We start from the raw sequence: 22,034 nt of genomic DNA, 5'->3' as shown, positions 1-22,034 counted from the left end.
TCGATTTGATGGATGCACTCATGGACACAAAAAAAAGATACAAAGACAAACAAAGGACATCAGAGATGCACAAAGACGCAGAGATGCAAAGTACACACGAGAAGACAAAAAAAAAATACACCTTAATGGCTCAGTGACATAAAAAGACACTCAACAAACTTAAAAACACACAGAGACACAAAAAAGGAACCAAGGGCAGACAAAAGGAAACAGGAGACACAAAAGTACTGTGAAAGGACATAAATCATTGAAAATATTATTGGACAACTCTTGTCGCTTCAGTTTCTTTTCCAGTTTGAATCCCTGGTACAACTAATGGTACATTTGTGTGAACAAATATAATGGTGACAGCAATAATAGCTCATAAGAGTTTAATTTAAGAGTTCATATCTATTTCTTAATAATACCCAAGATCACTGGGAATATGTTGCATTTATTGCATGCAGCTTATATACCATTAGTGATACCAGACGTAAAAATGAATAAGAAATTAAATGCATGTAATTTATAAACCTAATAAAAAGCCATATGAACACAGCCGCTATAAAACTACAGTACTACAGAAAACAGGGAACGACCCCACTCATCCAGCTAATTTCGTCCGCTGTTATTAATTAATATGGCATCAAAATCATTTCTAAGGCTTCAGTCAATAGACTAGAAAAAAAAATCTGTGGATAATAAATTATGACCAAACAGGTTTCATTAGAGATTAAAGCGCCACAAACAATGTCAAACCTAATCAGTATTTCTCAGCACAATAATCCTAAAGCTATTGTCTTGTCACTAGATGCGGAAAAAACTTTAGACAAAGTTACTGTAACTGCTCTTTTCTTTTTGAAGTACATCACAAACTTGGCTTTGGTGAGTCATAGCTTTACTGGATGATAACATTATGCAGCTCACCCAAAGCAACTGTCATCACAAATGGCGTCACATCACAAAGTTTCACTTTACAAAAAGGAACTAGACAAGGAAGCCCACACTCACACTATATGTTGAATCACCGGCAAAAGGGATACGCCAGAACACTAGTATGAAAAGGTATTTGCTGGCCAAATACAGGACCTCAATAAATGGTTCTATCCAAATCTCATCAGGAACAAGAACAGATAGATTGTAATAGCACCAAACTTTCAGACCACCCATTTATAAGCACAATTCTCAAACGGCGCATTTGTTTTGTGAATTCGATCATTGCAGCCACTTAATCATCTTGGTGGATAAGTCTAGAAACCATGCAATCTCAGTCAGCACCATATCATTCCTCCCCTATCTGGCACAATCCCAATGCTGAGAAGAACAAAATACCCCTTTACTGCAGCACATGGGAACAAAGTGGAATTCTCTGTCTACATCACTTATTCAAAAGTAATGCAGTCATGTCACGTGAAAGCTTATTCCAAGAATGTCATATTGGATGTGGTAACTTCCTTCAATACTATAAAATATGACAGCAATCCTGAAAAGATTCTTAACACACGTGGACACTTTACAACTACCTGTTTTTGTTGAGAAAATAGTGGAACTACTCTCAGGAGAAAAAAAAAACTCCTTTCAAAAATAGACAAATTGATCTCAATTACTGATTTAAAACAATCGCAAGATGTGAAAAACACCTCCCGGTGATAATATAATGAATTGGGCACAAGTCTGCAATCTGGGAATTAGGTCTAGATTAACTTTCTTTTCTCTGTTATCTACCCACAGGTGTCTTACCTCTTACTTCACACACTCTGCACATTTTTATTACTCACACTGTACCTATTTTACACATTGGGGATATTCCCATCTCACTCAGGATCTGAGGGGCAGGCGTGAAACATGATTGGGTGGACGCGAGACATGAATGGGCGGACGCCGGACTTGGTCCTGGAATGTCTGAGCTGGTCTCCGGTCTGGTTAGCCCCCCTTCTTTGGATTTTTAATGGACCACATATCCTTTGGGGAGCTGTTTGGGCTGGGTGAGGGTGACGGTTGTGGGTCAGTACTGCCCCGTGACCGTCTCACCTCACTCCTACCAATCTCACCAATTTTAATGCATGGCACATGATCTTGGTGTAGGGACAATGGTTCCCAGTCGGTGACCTGCTTGGGCTAGCGTTGTCTGGCTCACTTTTGGTGGGCTGTGACCTTTTTCAATTGGAAGCTGGGTCATGAATTGGACCCTGTTGGTGGTTGAGGCCCCCATGTTATCTGGGGCTGATGGAGTAGGGGGCTCGAAGATTGGCGTTGGGATGGGGTGGGCCGGTACTCTTCCCCGTGTCCCTTTGGGACTGGTTAGGGCTCTTCGTTTGGTCTGGGATACAGCCCTGGGAAATGGGGGATGGGCAGCATTCCCTCTGGCTGGGTCAACTGTCAGACAGGCCTGCTGGCCCCTTTTAGCAACTCCGTACACAGGTTGACTAACACGTGATGTGGTGTTCATTCACTAATAAGTTCCAAGGCAGGCTAGTTAATTGCTTGTGCTGGGACCACTAATAATAACAAAGGTTATATTAAGATATCAATTCACGGATTCTTCTAGGTGTTTCGACACTAAAAAACAGTTCCCACTCCACCACTCATCAGTAGCACTTCCTTGCTCATTTCCCACATCTTGTCTTGTCCTGCGGTTTTCTGTGCTCGCTCGTCTTGTTCTCTGGTTAGTTGTGGCACGTCCTCACCAAATAACAAAACTATTTAACTTGTGTAACATTACTGTTACGTCAAATATGTAAAATAACTATTGTTCTGCTGTGGATTGCATCCTTATTGTCCTTGTCAATTCCGTATCTCTGTCTGTCCCCTAATACCCTTTTCTGTCTGACTGGTTTTTCAAAAAACATCAGAATAATTCACACAAAATAAATAAATAATCAGAAGGAGTATTTCAAATTCCCGCGTTGCCAAGCAAATCTGTTCCTGCACAAAAATGTATACAGATCCACCATTCTGCATGGCCATGCAGCTGAACAGGACGGGTAATTGAAGAAAACAATGGTGGTCTTACATTTGTTTTTCATAACTGTACAAAGATACATAATGAAGATGTTGAGGTTCTCTCTAGGAGAGAGCAGATTAGATAGGATAGTAATGAGTTTATTCGAGGGAAAGCCAAAGTTAGACAGAGCAGATTTTGATGGTTTGGACACATCCAGAGGTGAGAGAGTGAGTATATTTGTAGAAGGGTGCTGAGGATAGAGCAGCCTGCCAAGCAAAAGAGCGAGAGGAAGAGCAAAGAAAAGGTTGATGGATGTGGTGAGGGAAGAGATGAGGACAGTTGGTGTTAGAAAGATGCAGGGGATACACCTACATGGAAAAAGATGACGCGCTGTGGCGACCCCAAACGGGACAAGCCGAAAGGAAAAGAAGAACTGCACAAAGATACAGAAAAGGTAAGACAAAATGGCATTTGTGAGGCATCAAAGACAGAGCATGAGTGTGTACCTGTATAGTGTGTGTCCGCGTCACAGTGTATGTGTGCGGTCTCCTCGTAGACTTCATTGGTCTCCTGCTGTGCGGAATCTCCTGGCCCCTCCATACGTTCCCCGACGGGTGTCTCGTAGCGGCTACCATTGTGTGCCGGTAGGTGCCCAGCTTCCACCGAGCTGTCAGCGCCCGTGTAGACAGGCGGCGGCGGCATGGGCGGCAGGGAGTCTCTCAGGACTGTGTACTCGTACGTGATGTATGGTGTGCGGCCGTTCTGATTCCACACCTGAAAGGATACAATAAGTTTTGAAACCCTAATTTCAAACCCTAACCATTTTCAGAACCCAAACCCTTGCTTAAAACCCTACTTTGAAATCGTACCCTAGCTTTTAAACTTTGAAAGACTTGATTGAGGCCCAAATTAACGTTTAAATGCATAACACGAGCTGAAAATGTTACTTTGAAACCACACTCCAAACTTGAAACCTGAATTCAAAGCCTCTAACCACAATTGAATCCCCAGTATAAAACCTGAACCGAGATTTGAAACGATTATCAAGGTTTGACGCCCTACATTGAAATCCTAACCCTAGCTTCAAATCCAAATTTTGTGTTAAAAGCCAAATTTGAAACCCACACACTCATTTGAAACCCTAGTGCCTGACACGCTGTTTTGAGTACCAGGATATTGACAGGTTGGTCCAGGGGGCCTTTGGCGACAATGTACTCGATGCCCGTCTCATAGACATCCATGGGGCGGCGGTACTTGAAGACAGTGCCCGCCACATGGAAGTTCTGAGGGCTGTCCACCTTGTAGCCACCATTGAAGAAGAAGTTCCCCGCTTGGTCAGTCACAGCTAAGGAGAGGAAGCAGTTTTGGCTTTTTCTTTGGCTTTTTCTTTGGTAAACAGAACTTACACGCCAACTGCTGGCCAATCACTGACCGAGAACATCGGCTGACTTCTTCCTCTCGATGACCTGGATGTCCCATGATCCTTCAGGGATTTGCGTGATGAAGGCGTAACCTGGAAATCAGGAGACTGATTTTAGCAGATTGAGTAATGGCAGTGAAGACCGTACGGCAGAAGAGACCAGGTGTCTTGCGGATGACGGACGGGTTTGTGGGGACCGAGCGGCAGGGTGGAGCGGGTGGTGGTTTGGGGAGAACCGGGTGGCCATGGTGTGGCTCTAGTGTAGGTGGGGATTAAGCAGCAGTGGGAATTGTTTGGCAGCAGTAACCATGGAGTGGCAGTAATCGAGTGGTGGTGGGGACTGGGCGACAGGGGTGGTGTGGTACTAGTAACTGAGCATTGGCATTGGTGACAACCAGGCAATGGTCACGAGTGGGTGATGTGGCGAACGGACAGCAGCAGCAAGCTTGGTGGCTACGCTGAGCAGTCCATGGTGGCGAGCCGGGAATGTGGTGAGCGGGCAGCAGTGACGAGCATGTGGCGGTGGCGACCGGGTGGTGTGACGACCAGACTACGACGACAGTGATGAATAGGTGGTGCTGGTAATTAGGTGGCATGGTGAGATGCCAGTGGTGGCTACCACGTAGCAGTGGTGAGTGAGTGGTATGGCAACTGGGTGGTGTGGCGACCGCATGGCACTCACCAAGCGTGGTGGCCCCGCGGCGAAAGTTTCCAGTGACTCTGCTGCAGCTGCTGCCATCACCTTGGCAGACTCCACACTTGTCCAGCGTGTTGGATGAAAAGAGAACGCCATCGCATCCGATTGGCTGGTACACATCAAAGAAAACTCATGTCAGCATTTTTCAATGCTGACATAGCCAAGTGATCTAGAAATATACTAAGCAAATAAACAATAGCCTGACTTATACTCTAACCTAGGCTCGAAACCCTACTTTGAAGTCACGGCCGAGTGTGGACTCACCTCACACTTACCGTCCACGCAGACGCCGCGGTAGCTGCTGTACTTGCAAGAAGTGCCATCACGCGCAGCTACCATCAGCTGACGCTGGCCATCGGCCGTAGTGCAGTGGAGGTCACATGGATTGCTGGATATGTGCACGTAGTCGTCTAGACACAGTACAGCACGACTATCAATGCTAATGTCGGTAGCAGTAGCATCATCGAAACCTGACATCAGGGGTCCCTACACTTTTTTCACCCAAGATCTACTTTTCAGGCAGCCAGTTTCTCTCATGGGTGGGGGTAAATCTGCGCTGAGATCATAGTTTACGTATGTAAATGTAACAGCTACCGACCACAGCACAGATTTGGGAATCATCTAGTTTTTAACTACTTGTAAGTTGTTTTTTTGATCAATGATTGTAGACATGAATTGAACTTGAATCAAGAGACTGGGACAGTTCACGCTGTTCATTGTTGAAAATGACTGGTCTGTGGTTGTAGTTGTATCGGAGTCATTTTTTGTCAATGCTATTCTAATGTGTGATATTTAGTGGCGCTCTTCATGTGCCTAGGGGCATTGAACAAGGTAGAGGACTGGCACAACAGCTCTGGGCCCCTGGGTTCCTCCATTAACAAAGAATTTCGGGAAGGAAATTTCCAATCATACCCCATGTGTGTTCACGTGCATGATGTGGTATTTTGGAGTAACACAGTCAAAATTGTGGCTCTTAGTCTCTGACTGGTTGGCCACTTCCACCCTAACCCATGATCAAGGCTGAATGTGTGGTACCCGGATAGAGAGGTTTCCATTGGTAGCTATGGCCACCGTAGAGTTGCGAGTTGAAGGACCAGCACTGCTCCTCCCGGAAGCTTTGGCCACTGGCTGGACAGTCCTGTGTGGCGAAAACAACAAATTTGACAGTCTATGTGTCTGTCTTTACGTTTTTTTTTTTTGTTTTTTTTTTATTTCACAGTGTGTCTTCATGTGTGTATTTGTGTGCGCCTGACTTGTGCGTTGCACAGGTGGTATCTCTTGGAGGTTCCTGAACATGTCATGTTGTCCTTGAATGCAGCAACTTTCTTTCTTTGGACAGAAAAGACGCATATGAACAACAACAACAAACCTAAAGTGTTGCCTTGAAGGATCATTTTAGTGACCTCTGTTTGAGGCAGTGTCTCTCCTGTGACTTCACACCGCCGCCACAGGTGCGCGTGCATGCCGTCCACTTAGCCCACTCACCCCACCAGAACGCTGTCACCTGGCTCTCTTCCAAACTGTTGGAGGCTACACTGCCATCCTCCTGCAAATACACACAAACTCAAATGCCGCTATTGAGCAAAAAGTTGATATAAAAGTGCCAATGTGGTTGTGGAGTTTGTGGTAGTATGACACCACTGTTTTGGGAGGTCCAACAGCCTTTGAGGCTTTATGCATACGATATCTGATTGACCCCTTTATAGTTCCAGAAACTACAAATACCAAGAACTACATGTTCCGGGAACTTTCTGGAACTAGGAACTTTTGAAGGACCATTACATATATGGATGATATGAACATCTACATTAAGTTCCTGGGGTATTTCATCAGGGCCAAAAGTAGACACTGCTGCATGAGTGAGCGTGTCAGCCAATCAGAAGTCCGCAAGAGACTGTTGTTGTGAACATCCCCAAAAGCGCTGACGCTGCACTTTCCAAACATTCCCTGTGTGCAGCAGCAGCAGCAATCAAACTCAAGCATGCTGCTGGAATGTGAGGGGGTCAGGAGGGGACACCCTCGGAGGGAAGTGCAGCGTGCGGGGGTGTTCATCCAATTGGTTTAGGTTTTTGTTTACCTGCAAACACAAAGGAGACTCATGAGAAGACAATGGTGAACACAAAATGATACAAAAAAGGACACAAAAAAGGAAACACACAAGGCGTGAAGGACACAATAAAAGGACCCAGAGGAAAGGCAAAGGACACTGAAAACAAGTCAGAAAAGGAGACAACGTTATTTTACCTGCAAAGGTGCAGTCGCTGTGGTGGCGAGGCGTCCCACAGACAACATCAGCATGAGGACGGCCAGCAGGACCACGCCCGTCTCACCAAACACCTCCCAGGAGCGTACACGCATCCTGTTGGACAAAACATATCACATTGTTACCATGAAGGCAGCACCAGTTAAAGTCATTAACATCACGGCATTGCCAGCTGCTGATAGTATTACAGAAAAGTGAGCATGATTGCAAAAAGCGCTAACATTTTGTTAGCATGCTGACACTCAGAATAATGATATTAGCATGGCGGAAACATCAGTTTGAATTGTTATATGACGGCATTGTGAGCTAATGTTATTGGTAGGATCACAGCAACATGCGATAGTGTTGTAATTAGCTTGGTAGCAACATGAGCTAAAGTTGTCAGTGTAATGGCAACATAAGTTAATCTTGTTAGCAAAAAGGCAATGAGAGTTAACAGAATGGAGGCAAAATGAGATATGTTAGTAAGATGGCAACACAAGCTAAAGTTATTATTGGCATGAAACCAACAGAAAGTAACATTGTTAGTGTATTGACAATATGATGCTGAAAAAGAAGTTGAAGTTGACCAGGGTGAATTCAGTAGGTGTGTTAAGTATGTAACTAAACTTTTTTGAAATACTTGTATATCAAAATAAGTACGATAATATCATTGGGTAAATTAGTGATATACTTTTTGTACAGCATATTTTCCTGAGAAGATTTCTGGCCCAAACCTTTCATCTGAAACATGTACATTAGTATTATTAGCAGAAATGGGATTTGAATTCTTCTGCTCGACCCATCTCATTTTCCGGTTCGAACTGAGACCATGCAGGCACATTGTGAGAATTAACATCAAACTTCACAGAAAAGAAGAATTACAATTTAGTAATAATAAATCATCGTAGTTGAATCATATGAACATGTTATTTTTCATGCAGAGATCAAAGAACATTTTCATCTTTGTCAGGAGCATAAAAAATCTTATCAGGATTTAAAAAACAAAAAAACCGAGGTGGTAATAACAACGTAATCTGAAAAGAAGAAGGATTACCTTGCACGAATCAATTGGGAAACATAATTTTGGTTCTGTTTTCTGTTAAATCCATTCACCCAAAATCAAGCGGAGAAAAACGACAAGTAAATGGTGGCTGTTTTTTCTGGATTTGGTAACATACCTATGCAAAGCAAACGAACACGTGGGATTAATCAGTTATCCTTTAGTTCTAATCTATTGATGAATGATTGACAAGATAACCATCAATGGATTCATTTTTATACTCCTAATTATTGGATTATTTTACTTTTACATGTTGAATGAGGTGATTAATTCATCATCCCGCCAATACATTAATTAATTCAATAAATTCAATCCAACCCTCTTTCCAGTGAAGTTGGGGGATTTAGTGGGGGAAAAAACAACCACATTCATCAGTTTGAGCATTAAATTCCTCATCATTGTATTGAATTTAGACTGAAATGGATTATCATGAGATAAATCCTTATATTCCGTTTTTGTTTATATTTGACACAACATTCAAACTTCATTGGAATTGGGGATTGTACACATCCAAAGTGTGGATGAATATGTCAGATGAGTGAATTAATTATTTTGTAATTACAAGAACCATTTTAAGTCAGTTACATAACAAATATTGGTTTTAGCATGGCGCCAACATGAGCTAACACTGTAGTTAGCATGACAACAATGCGAAATAATGTCGATAGTGTGGCGGCAATATGTCCTCATGTAATGTCAACACGTGCTAATGTTACTGTTCGTGTGACGTCAATATCAGCTAATGTTATTGTGAGCCTGACGTCAACTCGAGCTCACGTTATTGTTTGGATGGCGGCTTTACTCCTTTATACATCTATCTATACACATACTTATGAGCGCACACACACACACAGGTCCACCCTAATACGTACACATAGACACATGCACCCATTTGGACACAGTCACATACACATCGACTAAAGTAAACAATCTTGACAGCCCCCATGGGCCCTTCACTGTCTTGTTATTGTAACACTGGCAACCTCAGCACATACACACACACACACATCCACTAACATATCCACACACTCATAAACACACACAACCTCAGCTGCATCTACACGCAACTTAGCATGTTGCGCCAGCTAACAAACTAACCGAAACTCAGGTTCACCTGTGTCACACACAAAAAAAGTTGCTGTAATACAAGATATCATTAGCATGGTGGCAACACACACTCTTGTTGTGAGCACAGCAGCAATATAGACTAAGAATGTTAGCATGGAGGAAACATGAGCTAACATTTTGCCCTGGCAGCAACACGAGTTGGCAAAGTTGTTATCTTGACTGGAAGATGAGATAATGCTGCATGTAACACGAGCTAATGTAGATAGCATGGAGAATCACAAGCTGTTCATGTTAGCATGGCAGTCACAAAAACAATGTTAGAGTAATGGCTAAAGGAGCAAATGCTTTCTGTGTGCTGGCAACATAGTGATGAAATGTAGAACAAGATTCTACTGCCTCCATCTGTATGCTCTGTTAGCATGTAGCAAACAAACTAACTGGACGTCCACAATTGTAACTGGGACTCAAACATCAACCCAGACCAAAAGGCTGAGGGGTATCCCAGTTCACACTGTAGCGACATGAACCAACAATGATGATGTTTTTTAAGCGCTAACAACAAACACCAACACATAACTAGTTGATGTTTACCTCGTCTACTGACAAATAACTGAAAGTGGAAGTACTTTGATTTTGTTTGCGCTTGCACAATGATTCAGGACCGCGACAACACAGAAGAATTGCTAATAGATAGCGGCCTTTTCTGACTGGCTAGGGAACTGGAAATTGCTATAAAACCTCTAGAACTACTGATAAACCCCAAGACTATACTCTATAAAATAACCTTAAAGGCTGTATTCACAATGGGAAAGTCTTTTGGTCTATACCAACAGAGAACTTTGTTTTTTTCATTTTGAAAGCGAACTATAATTTGTAAACAAAGTCACCTATGTAACAATCACTGCGCCCATTTGACAGAAATGTTGAGGGCAGGACAAAGCACAGACGCGGATATGTGTGCTACATTTTTGTTCTGCAAATTTGGAGTTCTACTAAAGCAACAAAAGAAAAGAAAATTTCAAAAAAAGAGACAAAGTGAACCATTTGTTGTAAGCCTCCAGTTAATATACACTGCCAGCCTCACTATCCTAACAACGAACAGCTTATTAAATAAAAGATTTGCAACAGTGTCTTTCTAATTATTAAATACAATTGGCAAATGAGTACTGCAAACTGAAGGAGCAGAAACAGTGTTAGGGGTCTGCTGTATGTCGGACTGCTGCCATAAAATTTTGCTGTATCGTGATCAGACAGTGGCAAACTACACGACATCCTGTATATTACGATGTTATTGTATCCCCTCTTTTAGGATCACTGGGTTTTATCTTGTCAAATCAAACACTGTCAGAGAGGTGGAACCACAAAACGTGTCACCAGGCATCCGACCATATCTAACCATTACTGCATGGAGTTGTCGCCTGGAACTCAGGAGAAGATGTTTTGAGAAATCCATTTGAGCAGAGCTTGAGGTATGTTCACTTGTTTTTTTATACAGCTCGCAACATAACGTTATGTAGCCAAGACACAATCCTGTGGTCAATGTAAAGCTGTCGGATGGTTGTCATTCATATTGAAGACGGCATTTCAGGTATGACTTGCAACATCCTTTTTTGATATTAGCTAAGGGATATTGACTTGTTGGGCCCCATCGAGCCCGGTTTGTATTTATGAAAAGAAACACACCACAGACGAACTGCACAGAGTCCATTTGGAGAGAGATTCGCTTGTGTGTATTCATACCTGTCCAGACCATGGGGGAAAAGAATTCTGACTTGTTTAAACTGGACAAAATGTGGCAGGTGTGAATCCATGACATTTGTTGTAGACCTTTGGATGGAACCCAAAAAAAGAGGTTATGAAAGAGCATCCAATTAAATGGCAAAAACCTCTCAAAGGATATATAGTAGAATTTTTGATTGAACCTATGGGATAGAATCACAAAGAGCCTCAAATAAAAGGTCTGGCAAAACCTCAAAAGAAAGTATGGTTTAACCTGCTATAAAAAAAATATGGCACAACTTCTGATGGACCCTATTAGAGAACCAATCAAAGAACTTCAGATAAAATGATGCTTCTAATGGATGTCTCGGGTCATGCAATGAAAGAATCTGGAATAAACTTATATTATATTAATAAACTCTTGTAAAATCTATACAAGAACTTGAAATAAATTCTACACAACTTTGAGTGGTCACTCTAAAATAACTGCTGGTGGAACCTTCTATATTGGCTCTTGGGGAACTTCTGATGCCATCTATGGTCATCTATGAAAGACTGTAAATCTCAATAAAACATCTGGTCAAACTTCAAGGACAACCTATGACAAGTTCTCATAAAAGCGGATGAGACCTACAATAGAACTTGTGAAATAATCTTTATAAGAACCTCTGGTGGGACCTCTAAATAAAAAGTGGTAGAACCTGCCAATAAACCTCTGGTACACATGAAGTGACAGATGAAGCAAATAAATACTCTTCTATTAGATGGCAGAAAGATATGACATAATATGACTAATAGACCAAGGCATTTTTGACTTGTGAATTCAGTTTTTGGGATATTTGTTTTATGATACTCCAAACGTAAAATATGTGTCTTAGTTCACGAAAAAATTGGGAATTACAACTTGTGGTTGAACCTGCCATAAAATCTCTTCTACAGTTTCTAACTAACCCTGAGGAGAGCCAATGAAAGAACATCGAATAAAATGTCTGTTGCATTTTCTAACAGGAATACAACCGATGGTTGTACCTAGGATGGAACTTATGAGAAGTATCTTTGAAAGAACCTCTAATTAAAAAAAAAAAAAAAGGAACACTAACAAACACGCACACGCACGCACACAACATGTTTCAAATATTGACACATACTCACCTCCCCCGCTGCAGTCCAAGGGCGTCTGACTGTTGAGTTGAGGATGCCTCTTAGTGTCCGTGTGAGTGTGCATGTGTGTATGTGCGCGTCAGCGGTGTTGTGTTGTGCGTGGCTGCCGCCGAGTGAGGAGATGTGAGTGAGGGAGCAAGAAAGCGTGGAAGGGAGGGAGGGAAGAGGGAGGTAAGGTGATTGCTCCCTGCATCCCTCTTCCTCCTCCTCTTCCTCCTGAGTCAGCAGGCTGTTTTGGAGAGTTTGGAGTGGGGTGAAGGTGGTGGCTAGAACTTCTAAATGTGACCTGAAGTCTGCAGCTGGCCGTGAACCGGCACTTCACACTTCGCCGCTTCCTCCCTCGACGAGTCCCAGACTTCCCACAATGCTCCTCTGCGCCCCCGGCCCAGACAGAGCTGAAACGGGCCGACGGCCAAGAACAACAAGAACGTGAGCGGACGCCGCCTGGCTCTTGAAGGCCCGATATGGCATTCGCGTGTGGCACCCAAAGTGTACTAGGGGGCGGCATTTCACACCGGGCACGTTCCCCAAGCAGAAATTTCTTGTCACACAAAAAACCTGTGAAATTATTTGCATTAGGCAGATCTACTGGCATTTATACTAGTTGCACTTTTTCCTGAGGGACAATCTATGAAAGAACATAAAACATCTGGTAGAACTTCAAGGAGATCACACAGAGGTTCTATAATAGGACTGAGTCTAATTACAACTCTTTTCCAATGTTTGGCAGAACCTCTAAAAAACCTACAATAAAATATTAGGTAGAAGCAATGAAAGAAGATGTAATCAAAACTCTCATGAAGCTCATATTGAAATGATGGTTGAACTTGATACAAAACATCTGGCGGACCTGCTAACTGAGCCTCCATTGGAAGGTCTGTGGATCCTTTCTCAAAACCTCTGAAATAACCTTTCAGAAAATCTCTGGTAGAACCTTGTACAGAACATATGCACTTGACAGGAGAACAACATAAAAGACCCTCTAACCAAACCTCTGGACGAATGGCTGGGATAAAGAAAGAAAGAACCTCAAATAGAACCTAGAAACCTGCGGTAGAATTTCCAGCAGACCCGACAGGATAACGTATGAAAGAACCTCTTCTATAATGTCTGACAGAAATTGTTTGAATCTCTAGAGGAAGCTATAATCAAACCTGCAGTAAAGAAGCTATAGTAAAATGTCTGGTACAACTTGGAATAGAAAATGTGGGAAAGCTTCTGATGGACCCTATGAGAGAATCTAAAAAAAACTCAAATCATTTGTCTGTTGGAGTCATTGCAATAAAACACCTGACGGAAGTTTGCCACAAAACCGCTTTTAGAACTTGGTAAGAATGGAAACTTCACTATACCCTGTGTAAGAAACGATAGTAAAATATCTGACAGAAGGTCTGGTAGAGCCTATAAAAGAAGATCTAATGACAGGTTGGGTGGAACTTCTGCTAAAGTTGAACTGCTGACGGACCCAAGAGGTGAACTTATGGACGAACTTCTATTGGTGGAACCTCAAATAGAACCTATGGCAGACCCAACAGGAAAACATATTAAAAAAAGAACATGTCTTGTGAAACGTGGATGTGAACATATGGCAGAACCTGATGTAAAACCACTGGTAGACCCTTGATGATATAAGGAGTAAGCCATATGAAAGAATCTCAACACTATATTCTATCATAAATGTATGTGGCCGCTCTGACGTAGCCACGTGCGCCAGCAGGGCTCGTATTTATTTCCCCGAGCTGAACCTCAAATCAAGATATTCTTTCACTACAAGAACCATGGAGAAGATCAAAAAAATGCATTTGCGTGAGCAGAGAGTGTGAAAGTTGTTTTAGTTCCAGGTGAATTTCATCTCTTCAGATTGATGACGGCGGTCTGCGGACCACCGTGTCTGCCCACCATGTCGTCTTCCTCCCATCATGGCTTCTTCTCCTGTTACTCGTCTAGTCATTTACCCCTCACCACCGTTTCCTTCTCCTTTTTCTGCTGTTATTCTTTGCTGCTCCCTTCGTACTCTTCTGTCTGCGCCGCTGTTTCCACAGCTGCTGCTGTTGCTCAGCATGGCTCATTGAGCCTTGTCGTGCATTTGTGTGCTCCCGAATGTCCATAAACCCCAAGGTCAGGTCCGTGTGCCGGCAGATTGCCACCAACATGTCATACATTGCCACCAGAAATCCGCATCATCTCACTAACATGCTACCAGAATGTCATTGATATTGCCGAATGCCAAAACCATGTCACTAACACACCAATGACAACACCATCATGTCATTAAGATGCCACCGGAAATACCATCACCATGTACAGTAACTACGATCCTAGTGGCACGCCATTTACATGCCACCAGCACTCCACTTAACATTACATTTCACCGGAATACCACTAACATTCAGCCAAATGCCACCATCATGTCATTTACATGACTCTAGCATACCATGAATCTGCTATTAGAAAGCCAACAGAATCTCCCCTATGTGCCAAGAGAGCACAAAGACATAGCCACCATCGTGTTTCTAAAATACCACCAACACACCACTAACATGCCGCCATCACTTCACTAACACGCCACCATTATGTCATTAACATACCACCACAGTGCCACCAGCGTACTATTAACATGCCACCGTCATGTCACCACCACTTCACTAAGCCGCCACCGTAATGTAACCATCATGTGACTTACGTGCCGGCAGAATATCGCCACATGCAACCGGCATTCCTAAAAGATGCCAAAAGAATGGCATCAACATGTCCTGACATGCCCTTAATACAAAGTCCTCCTCACACATCTGAAAAGAGGTTTGTTTGTTGGCGCACGTGAAGGATGCCAAAGTGTGTGTGAGTGTGATGGCATTTAGAGGAGAACCACAGAACCACAAAGCGACACAAACACTCAGTTGCCTCACTGAGGAGTGTGAGAAACTACAATGGTGAAATACGCTCATACTAAATGAACATTTGACAGATGTTTTCATCTAACTTCACCTAAAACCTCTTACAGAACATCTTATAGAACCTGTGCTAAAACATCAGATGGAATCTGTACTAGACCATCGCATATTTGACCTATTAGAACTTTTTAAAGAACATTTTATACTGCCCATAGTAAAACACCAAATAGAACCTCTACTATAACCCATCAAAAACCAGAGAACTAGAGAATCAAAGGTAAAAGTATAATAGAACCTGTACTTGAACATCTCATAGAGCTAATAGTAAAAAGTGTGACTATAGAAAAGGGTCTTTTAGAACCCCAGATGAAACTTCTACTAGAACCCCTGAACCAGTATTTTTGAGACACGCTTGTACAACTTTACGATAACCTTGGCTAGAACGTTTTACAGAACCTATGGTAAAACTTTAGATTTGCTTAAATGGAGGCTCTTAAACAATGGAACCCCTGCTAGGACATTTGGTAGAACTTTACAGACCTACTGGTAAATCTCCACCTAGAACCTCGAATAGAACATTTTATATAACTGCTGGTAGAAGTACATGAATATCTGCTAAAACATTAAATCCTGACCTAACTTTTAGAAACTGATCCAAAAAAAAAAAAAAAGGAAAAAAATTGCATGGCAATGTTAAAACATATTGCCAGACTAATGCTCTATCAGATATTCTATGAGTTGGGAGAACTGCAGAAACGCAGGTAGAACGTCTTCCAGGATAGCGGTAGGCAAGCCATGGCTCCAGAGCCACTTGTGGCACTTTCATCCTCCTGCTGTGCTGTGCTTTGCCAAACAAATAATGAGAATTCATTTTTTTTTTCATTTTCATTATCACATTTTTTAAATGGGACTCAAACTTTGAAGATCATGGTGATCTGGTGAAATAAATAAATAAATAAATACATTTTGTTGCTCAATATATGCATTACAATCACCTTTACCCAGTGCCAAGCTTTATTAAGCTATTCAACCCCCATTAGGTAAATCATGGATAAATCAAATAAAAGAAAGCTTTCTAAAGAAAATTCAATGTTTAATGTGCAACAATATTAAAAACAAACATCACTCACATAGCCTCAGGGAGGACAGCGTACGATCAGGTGTTCAGATGGTGACGTCGTCACCATCTGAACATCTGATCTGATCAAGAGCTCTGATGTACTGAGGCTGTGATCCGAGGTTCAAGATTTAAAATCACATAAACCAGGTAGAATAAATATTTTAATTGGCTATTACGGTACTCAAATGTATATTTTACACCAAGTGACATTGTCCTGTTTTTAGGTGACTGATTGTGCAGTGGTACACACGCCCGACTTTGGTGCGGGCCGTGTGAAATCAATTCCCACGCAGTGATAGTGTCGGAAGGTGACTTGTGTCTGACTGGCGACCAATTCAGGGTGTAGTCTGCCTTTCTCCCGGTGTTAGCAGGGATGGGCTCTGGCACTCCCGTGACCGTTGTGTTGATAAGCGGTGTGAAAAACGGATGTCGTGTTTTTGTTTAGGTTCCCAGCTGACTCCTTGCAGTAAAATGGTGACATAGCAGAAGGAGACAGGCGTTTTGGTTTGCATTTTTGTGTCCCTATAGATGGATAATTTAGCTTTAATTTCATAAATACAGGGACTCAAATACATAATTTTATTTGAAAGCAAGCTTCATCCAAGCATCTTTTTCTGTTTTTGCTAAGGCACAGAAATACATTTTTGAGTTCGCTGTAGCATCTGATTTCCATCCATCAATCGAGGGATGTCAATCTTATTTTTGTCGCGGACCACATTGTACAGTTTTCCTTAGAAGACTGTTATGGCTGAAACCAAAAAGCCAAAAATACATTAGAAAGTGCATATTTGGACTTTGAAAATAAAGCTGATGTGGAAAAGGCGACCCTAAAAGCATTTGTGCCTCAGAGCAGCAATAGGTGCCTTATGATATCCACGCAACATTGCACGTGTTGTTGTCCAAGACATTGAAATGTCACAGTGCCAGAGCCTTAAGTCAATACTTCAGTTTCAATGATTTAGAAAATACAAAATTGGTAGGATTATATTTATTTTTGCACTCATGGCACTACTGATTTTACAACTTTTTTAAATTTGATCCACATACAGTAGGTTGGAATCATCCATGCCTTCGTGGTCCCTCACACAATCATGGCATTTTCATTTCATATTGGTCAGTGGTTCCAAAACATTTTATTACAAGTACCACCTATAAAAATACTTTGTCTACAAGTACCATCATTATGACCAACATTAAAATACAGAAGTGTACTAGGCCCAAGTGCTGTTCAAAAACATAGCATCAGTTATCATCCTTAGCTATGTTTAATATTCTTAACCACTGTAACATGCATGCATGATGTGAAGATTAGCACTGTGCTTGAATATGGACAACTAAACTGTAAATTATTCCCCCCAAAATTATTGCACATCAAAGTTCAATTAAAGTTGTACGTGCATAAATATGTGAAAACATTTCTAAAATCAATGTTAAATGTACTAAACTTAACTTTTAGTCGAAAGACTGAATAAAACAAAATCAAAACTTGCTGTCAAAATGAACACTTATTTAAATATTACTGTTGGGTTTTATGAAACCTTTGCTAGCACTTCTAGAACATCTTGTGTTAGTGCTGGTAGAACGTTTTCTGGATTATCTGCTTAACATCTTTTAAAGGTGCTGGTAGAACTTCTAAAACATTTTGTGCAACTCATGCTTTATTAGATTTCATATCAGCTGGTAGAACGTTACAGAACTCCCGGAAGAACTTCAAGAACCTCTGCAATGACATTATACAATACAGTCGGTAGAACGTGTCCTAGAAGCTCTGTTAAAACACATGATACTACGAGTAGAACCTCTTCTTCAACCTCTATATATCGTGGATCACTGCTGGAACATTTAGAACCTCAGATAGAAAATTTCATAAATTTGCAGGTAGAACATTTCTTTTAAAAAATATATAGCGGTGGAACTCTTCCAGAACTTCTAATTTAGCACAATTTATGGCAGTGCTGGTAAAACCTCTGTAGTAGAACCTGGCTGAAACAGAAGGATTGGGACCTGTTGTGGGAAGAAGGCCCGGTGGGGGTTGAAAGGTGCCTGCTGCACGTCGGGGAATGGGGAGGAAGCTCAGTGTTTTCTCAGATGCGTCCAGGAAGTCTGCGCTACGTTCCGTTCTCACAGCGTGTTTAGACTGCCTGGTCCGGAGGTGACGAGCGGAGTCTGCTCACATTTCAGCCCCTCCTCACAGACGTGAGTACTTCTTTTCATTTCTCTGACAAAGCACGGAATTACCGTGACGGGGGACGGGCCGGCTCCTCTTAAACGGGACCTGGTCAGAGTCTCCCGCTTTCCCCGACGACGTCATCCAAGTCCACTTCACAACACAGTTATTCTTGATGCAGGCGCTCATGCTAACATCCTAAATATCGTAGAATGACTTTGCAAGCAGCTGGTTTCACTGCCGGGTCTCTTGCTCTCACATTCCGAAACCCTCTGACCCCTTGACACCTCACTTCCACAAGTGAGGGTTCACCTGAGGTTAAGGGCTGTGGGTCCATCTGATGAAGGCTCTCCATGTTTACGCTCTCAGCACACTGACAGCACACAGTTGTATTCTAGTACAACTTCGATACCACACTTTTACAATGAAAAGTGTGACCTTCAGTAGTAGCACATTTTGTAGAACTTGGTTTAGAACCTTTGAAACAATATCTAATGGAACCCCTAGAAGAACCTTTGATAGAAAATGCTGTAAAACCTTTAATGGAATGAGATCCTCTATAACAACTTTTAATAAAATGGTTGGTGGAGCCAAAAACAAAACCTCTCGCGGAACTGCAAGTGGAACACATGATTGAACCTCCTAAAAAAAAAACATGGTAGAACTTGTAATGCAACGTACGGTGCAACCGGTGAAAGCACCCATAATGAAAGCGCAGCAAGATCCCACAATTCAAATAAAATGTGTGGTGGAACATCTAAGGGAACCTATGGTGTAACATGCTTTAAAAGCCATTGGTGTGGATTCTAGTGGAACAGAATGGTGGACCGATGAAAAATTTCTAATAAAGTGACTGATAGAACATCAAATGGTACCAACATACCGGTAACCTGTGGCAGATTCTCTAATAGAAGCTTAAATGGAAGCTCTGGGTAGAACCTCTGAAGGAACCCGGAGTAAACCTTGTGAAATAACCCCATATAGATCCTGCTTGCACTCCACGTGTAGTACCAGTAGTGGAACCTATCCATCCATCCATCCATCCATCCATCCATCCATCCATCCATCATCCATCCATCCATTTTCTTAGCCGATTATCCTCACAAGGGTCACGGGAGTGCTGGAACCTATCCCAGCTGTCAACGCGCAGTAGGCAGGGTATACCCTAAACTGGTTGCCACCCAATCGCAGGGCACATCAAGACAAAAAGCCGCATTCACACTCACACCTAGGTGCAATTTAGAGTGTCCAATTAATGTTGCATGTTTTGGGGATGTGGGAGGAAACCGGAGTGCCCGGAGGACACCCACACAGGCAGGGGGAGAACATGCAAACTCCACACAGACAGGTCCGCGATTGAACCCGGGACCTCAGAACTGTGAGGACAACACTTTCCAGCTGAGCCACTGTTCCACATTAGTGGAACTAATTATAAAAAAAATAGAAAAAACATGTGGTACAACTTTAGACGGGGAAACGCTTAGAAAGAACGTCCAATATAATGTCTAATGGAATATCTCATGTATCGAATGGCAGAACCTCCTCTAAAATCTCTAGAGGAAGGTCTAATAAACCCCTAATTACATCTCTACTCCAACTTTTGATGTAACCTATGGTAGAACCAATTAAAGAACCTGTAATAACATATTTGGTAGCATTTCTGATAAATTCAGTATGAAGGAACCTCTTATAAAACGTCTCAACCACAGGTGTAAAACTCGTGCCCCCGGGGCCATACCTGGCCTGCCACATCATTTTTTGTTGTCCGCGAAAGCAAATCATGTGCTTGAACTGCAATGATTCCATCTAAAATCTATACAATAAAAAAATGAACTTGTCGTATGAAATAAATATTTGCCATTGTGTTTTTGTTAATAAAACCCCTTTTTGCAGTACAGTACCTTGGACAACGCTTACAAAGTATTACCTTTGACTTTTGAGGTCAAAACTCGTCATTTGTTGTCTATGAAATTAATAAAAGGTATTGATTCAATATTTATGTGATTTGACAGTCACAACGGCCCTCTGAGAGAAACTGCAACTCGCATCGCTCTCGCTTTCACACACAAATTGTTCACTTACAGCGCTGTTGTGATGCCCCAGTGTCTGTTGTGTGTCTCCTTTCAGTGGCGAGCATTGGGCGTGGGCGGCTGGTTACATGACAGGAAACGCTGTGACGTGGGGAGGAAGATTTCCGAGTGAAGGTTCGAGGGAGGACGTTCTCACTTTCCAGAGAATCCCTAAGGAGGTGCAACAGCTGAGAGAGTTCGACAACTGTCAACGTCGCAGGAACAAACGCATGCAGAAAATAACCTGCACATACACAGGCGGGGCAGTAGACGTGTACAAAGCCACTTATAAACACAAGCACGCAAACATGACACACACATACACACATGGAACTTGCTGTAAACCCTTTGGTAGAAAGTATGGAATGTAAAAAGAACCTCTAAAAAAACTGTTGGGGAACCTGTCACTGAACCGATGGTAAAACCTGTGCTAGAACATATGGAAACATAACAAAAAATCTCTCTCATCTATTAGCACTTAGAATGGAACCTACAGGAGACACTTTAAAGACCTTCTAATAGAAAGTCTGATGGAACGTCTCATAGAACCTATAGTAATACCTGGCAGAACTTAAAAACGGAACATATGGGAGAATCTATAAGAGCCTCAAATAAATCCTCTGGTTGAATCTCTTATAGAACCTGCTGTGAAACATCTGGTAGAATGTACAATGGACGATATGGAAGAACCTATAAGAAGTTCGGATGCAAAGTTTTTTTCCATTATTTCAACTGGACCTTAGCGGTGTGGTTTGGTTGTCTTATTTCGCTGCAATATGAGAATATTATCCCAGAGCAGTCGTGTGGAGTCTGTCTCAGGTACACAAAATGATGTGTCCAGGGAGTGTGTTTGCTCCACAGGATGGAACAGTTTTGTTGTTTTGTTGTATTTTGTTTTGTTTTCCAAAGCGTCGGCTATAAATCTGCCTCCGCACTGGAAGTGACGGATAAAAAAAAAAAGGGTCTGGGTCTTGGTCTGGAGACACTTGGCCCGGTGTTCCGTCTGTCTCGTCCCGCTGGACATAAAACATCCCAGCACCGTCCATAAAGCTTCCACAGAGTGACACACCGTCGTTTATCATCATCATCGCGGCCATTCGTCTGTCTGTCTGTCGGCGGGACGTACGGCAAAAAGACGTACGACGCAGACCCAGACACTTTTTCCAGGGACGCGTGTTGGTCGCCGAGAGGAAAGAGGCTGTTAAACCTCCTGGAAGAGGATACACATCCGGGCATCATTTTTGTGATCGACTTTGACATCTTCACTAAAAAAAAAAAAAAAATTGAAAGAAGCATGTGGAGAATTTGAAGCTCCACACAGGAATAAATGTGGGTGTTATTTCCGCGGACCACCTCCCAGAGATGTGACGGACATATTTGATACACATAAATATGCAAATGAAAAATAAATATGACGAACATTTTTTTTTCTGTGAACGCAAAATTTACACCACGTATATTTACCTTACTCTGTGTGAACACAAAAACATTCCT

The 22,034-nt window shown here is 42.2% G+C and overlaps 1 protein-coding gene across 10 annotated transcripts in view; it reads right to left on the bottom strand.

The window, feature by feature from the left end:
- The window catches only part of adamtsl2 (ADAMTS-like 2), a 45,036-nt gene that overhangs the window by 11,608 nt on the left and 11,394 nt on the right, over nt 1–22,034 (bottom strand). For 2 of the 10 annotated variants that reach the window (XM_061816241.1, XM_061816238.1), the window contains 10 exons: nt 20,554–20,728; nt 7,285–7,399; nt 6,444–6,586; nt 6,294–6,369; nt 6,076–6,178; nt 5,305–5,450; nt 5,026–5,149; nt 4,356–4,436; nt 4,093–4,268; nt 3,430–3,697 (listed from right to left, as the gene is read on the bottom strand). In XM_061816241.1, coding sequence (XP_061672225.1) covers nt 3,430–3,697; nt 4,093–4,268; nt 4,356–4,436; nt 5,026–5,149; nt 5,305–5,450; nt 6,076–6,178; nt 6,294–6,369; nt 6,444–6,586; nt 7,285–7,398 — 1,231 coding nt within the window. In that variant the 5' untranslated portion in view covers nt 7,399; nt 20,554–20,728. Of the gene's footprint in view, nt 1–3,429; nt 3,698–4,092; nt 4,269–4,355; nt 4,437–5,025; nt 5,150–5,304; nt 5,451–6,075; nt 6,179–6,293; nt 6,370–6,443; nt 6,587–7,284; nt 7,400–11,153; nt 11,237–12,284; nt 12,628–20,553; nt 20,842–22,034 lie in introns of those variants that run through there. The other 8 variants (XM_061816244.1, XM_061816245.1, XM_061816242.1 and 5 more) reach the window with 7 other exon arrangements.

This window comes from Syngnathoides biaculeatus, chromosome 4, assembly GCF_019802595.1.
Source record: "Syngnathoides biaculeatus isolate LvHL_M chromosome 4, ASM1980259v1, whole genome shotgun sequence".
Taxonomy (NCBI): domain Eukaryota; kingdom Metazoa; phylum Chordata; class Actinopteri; order Syngnathiformes; family Syngnathidae; genus Syngnathoides; species Syngnathoides biaculeatus.
This window is presented reverse-complemented; position numbering and strand designations above follow the sequence as displayed.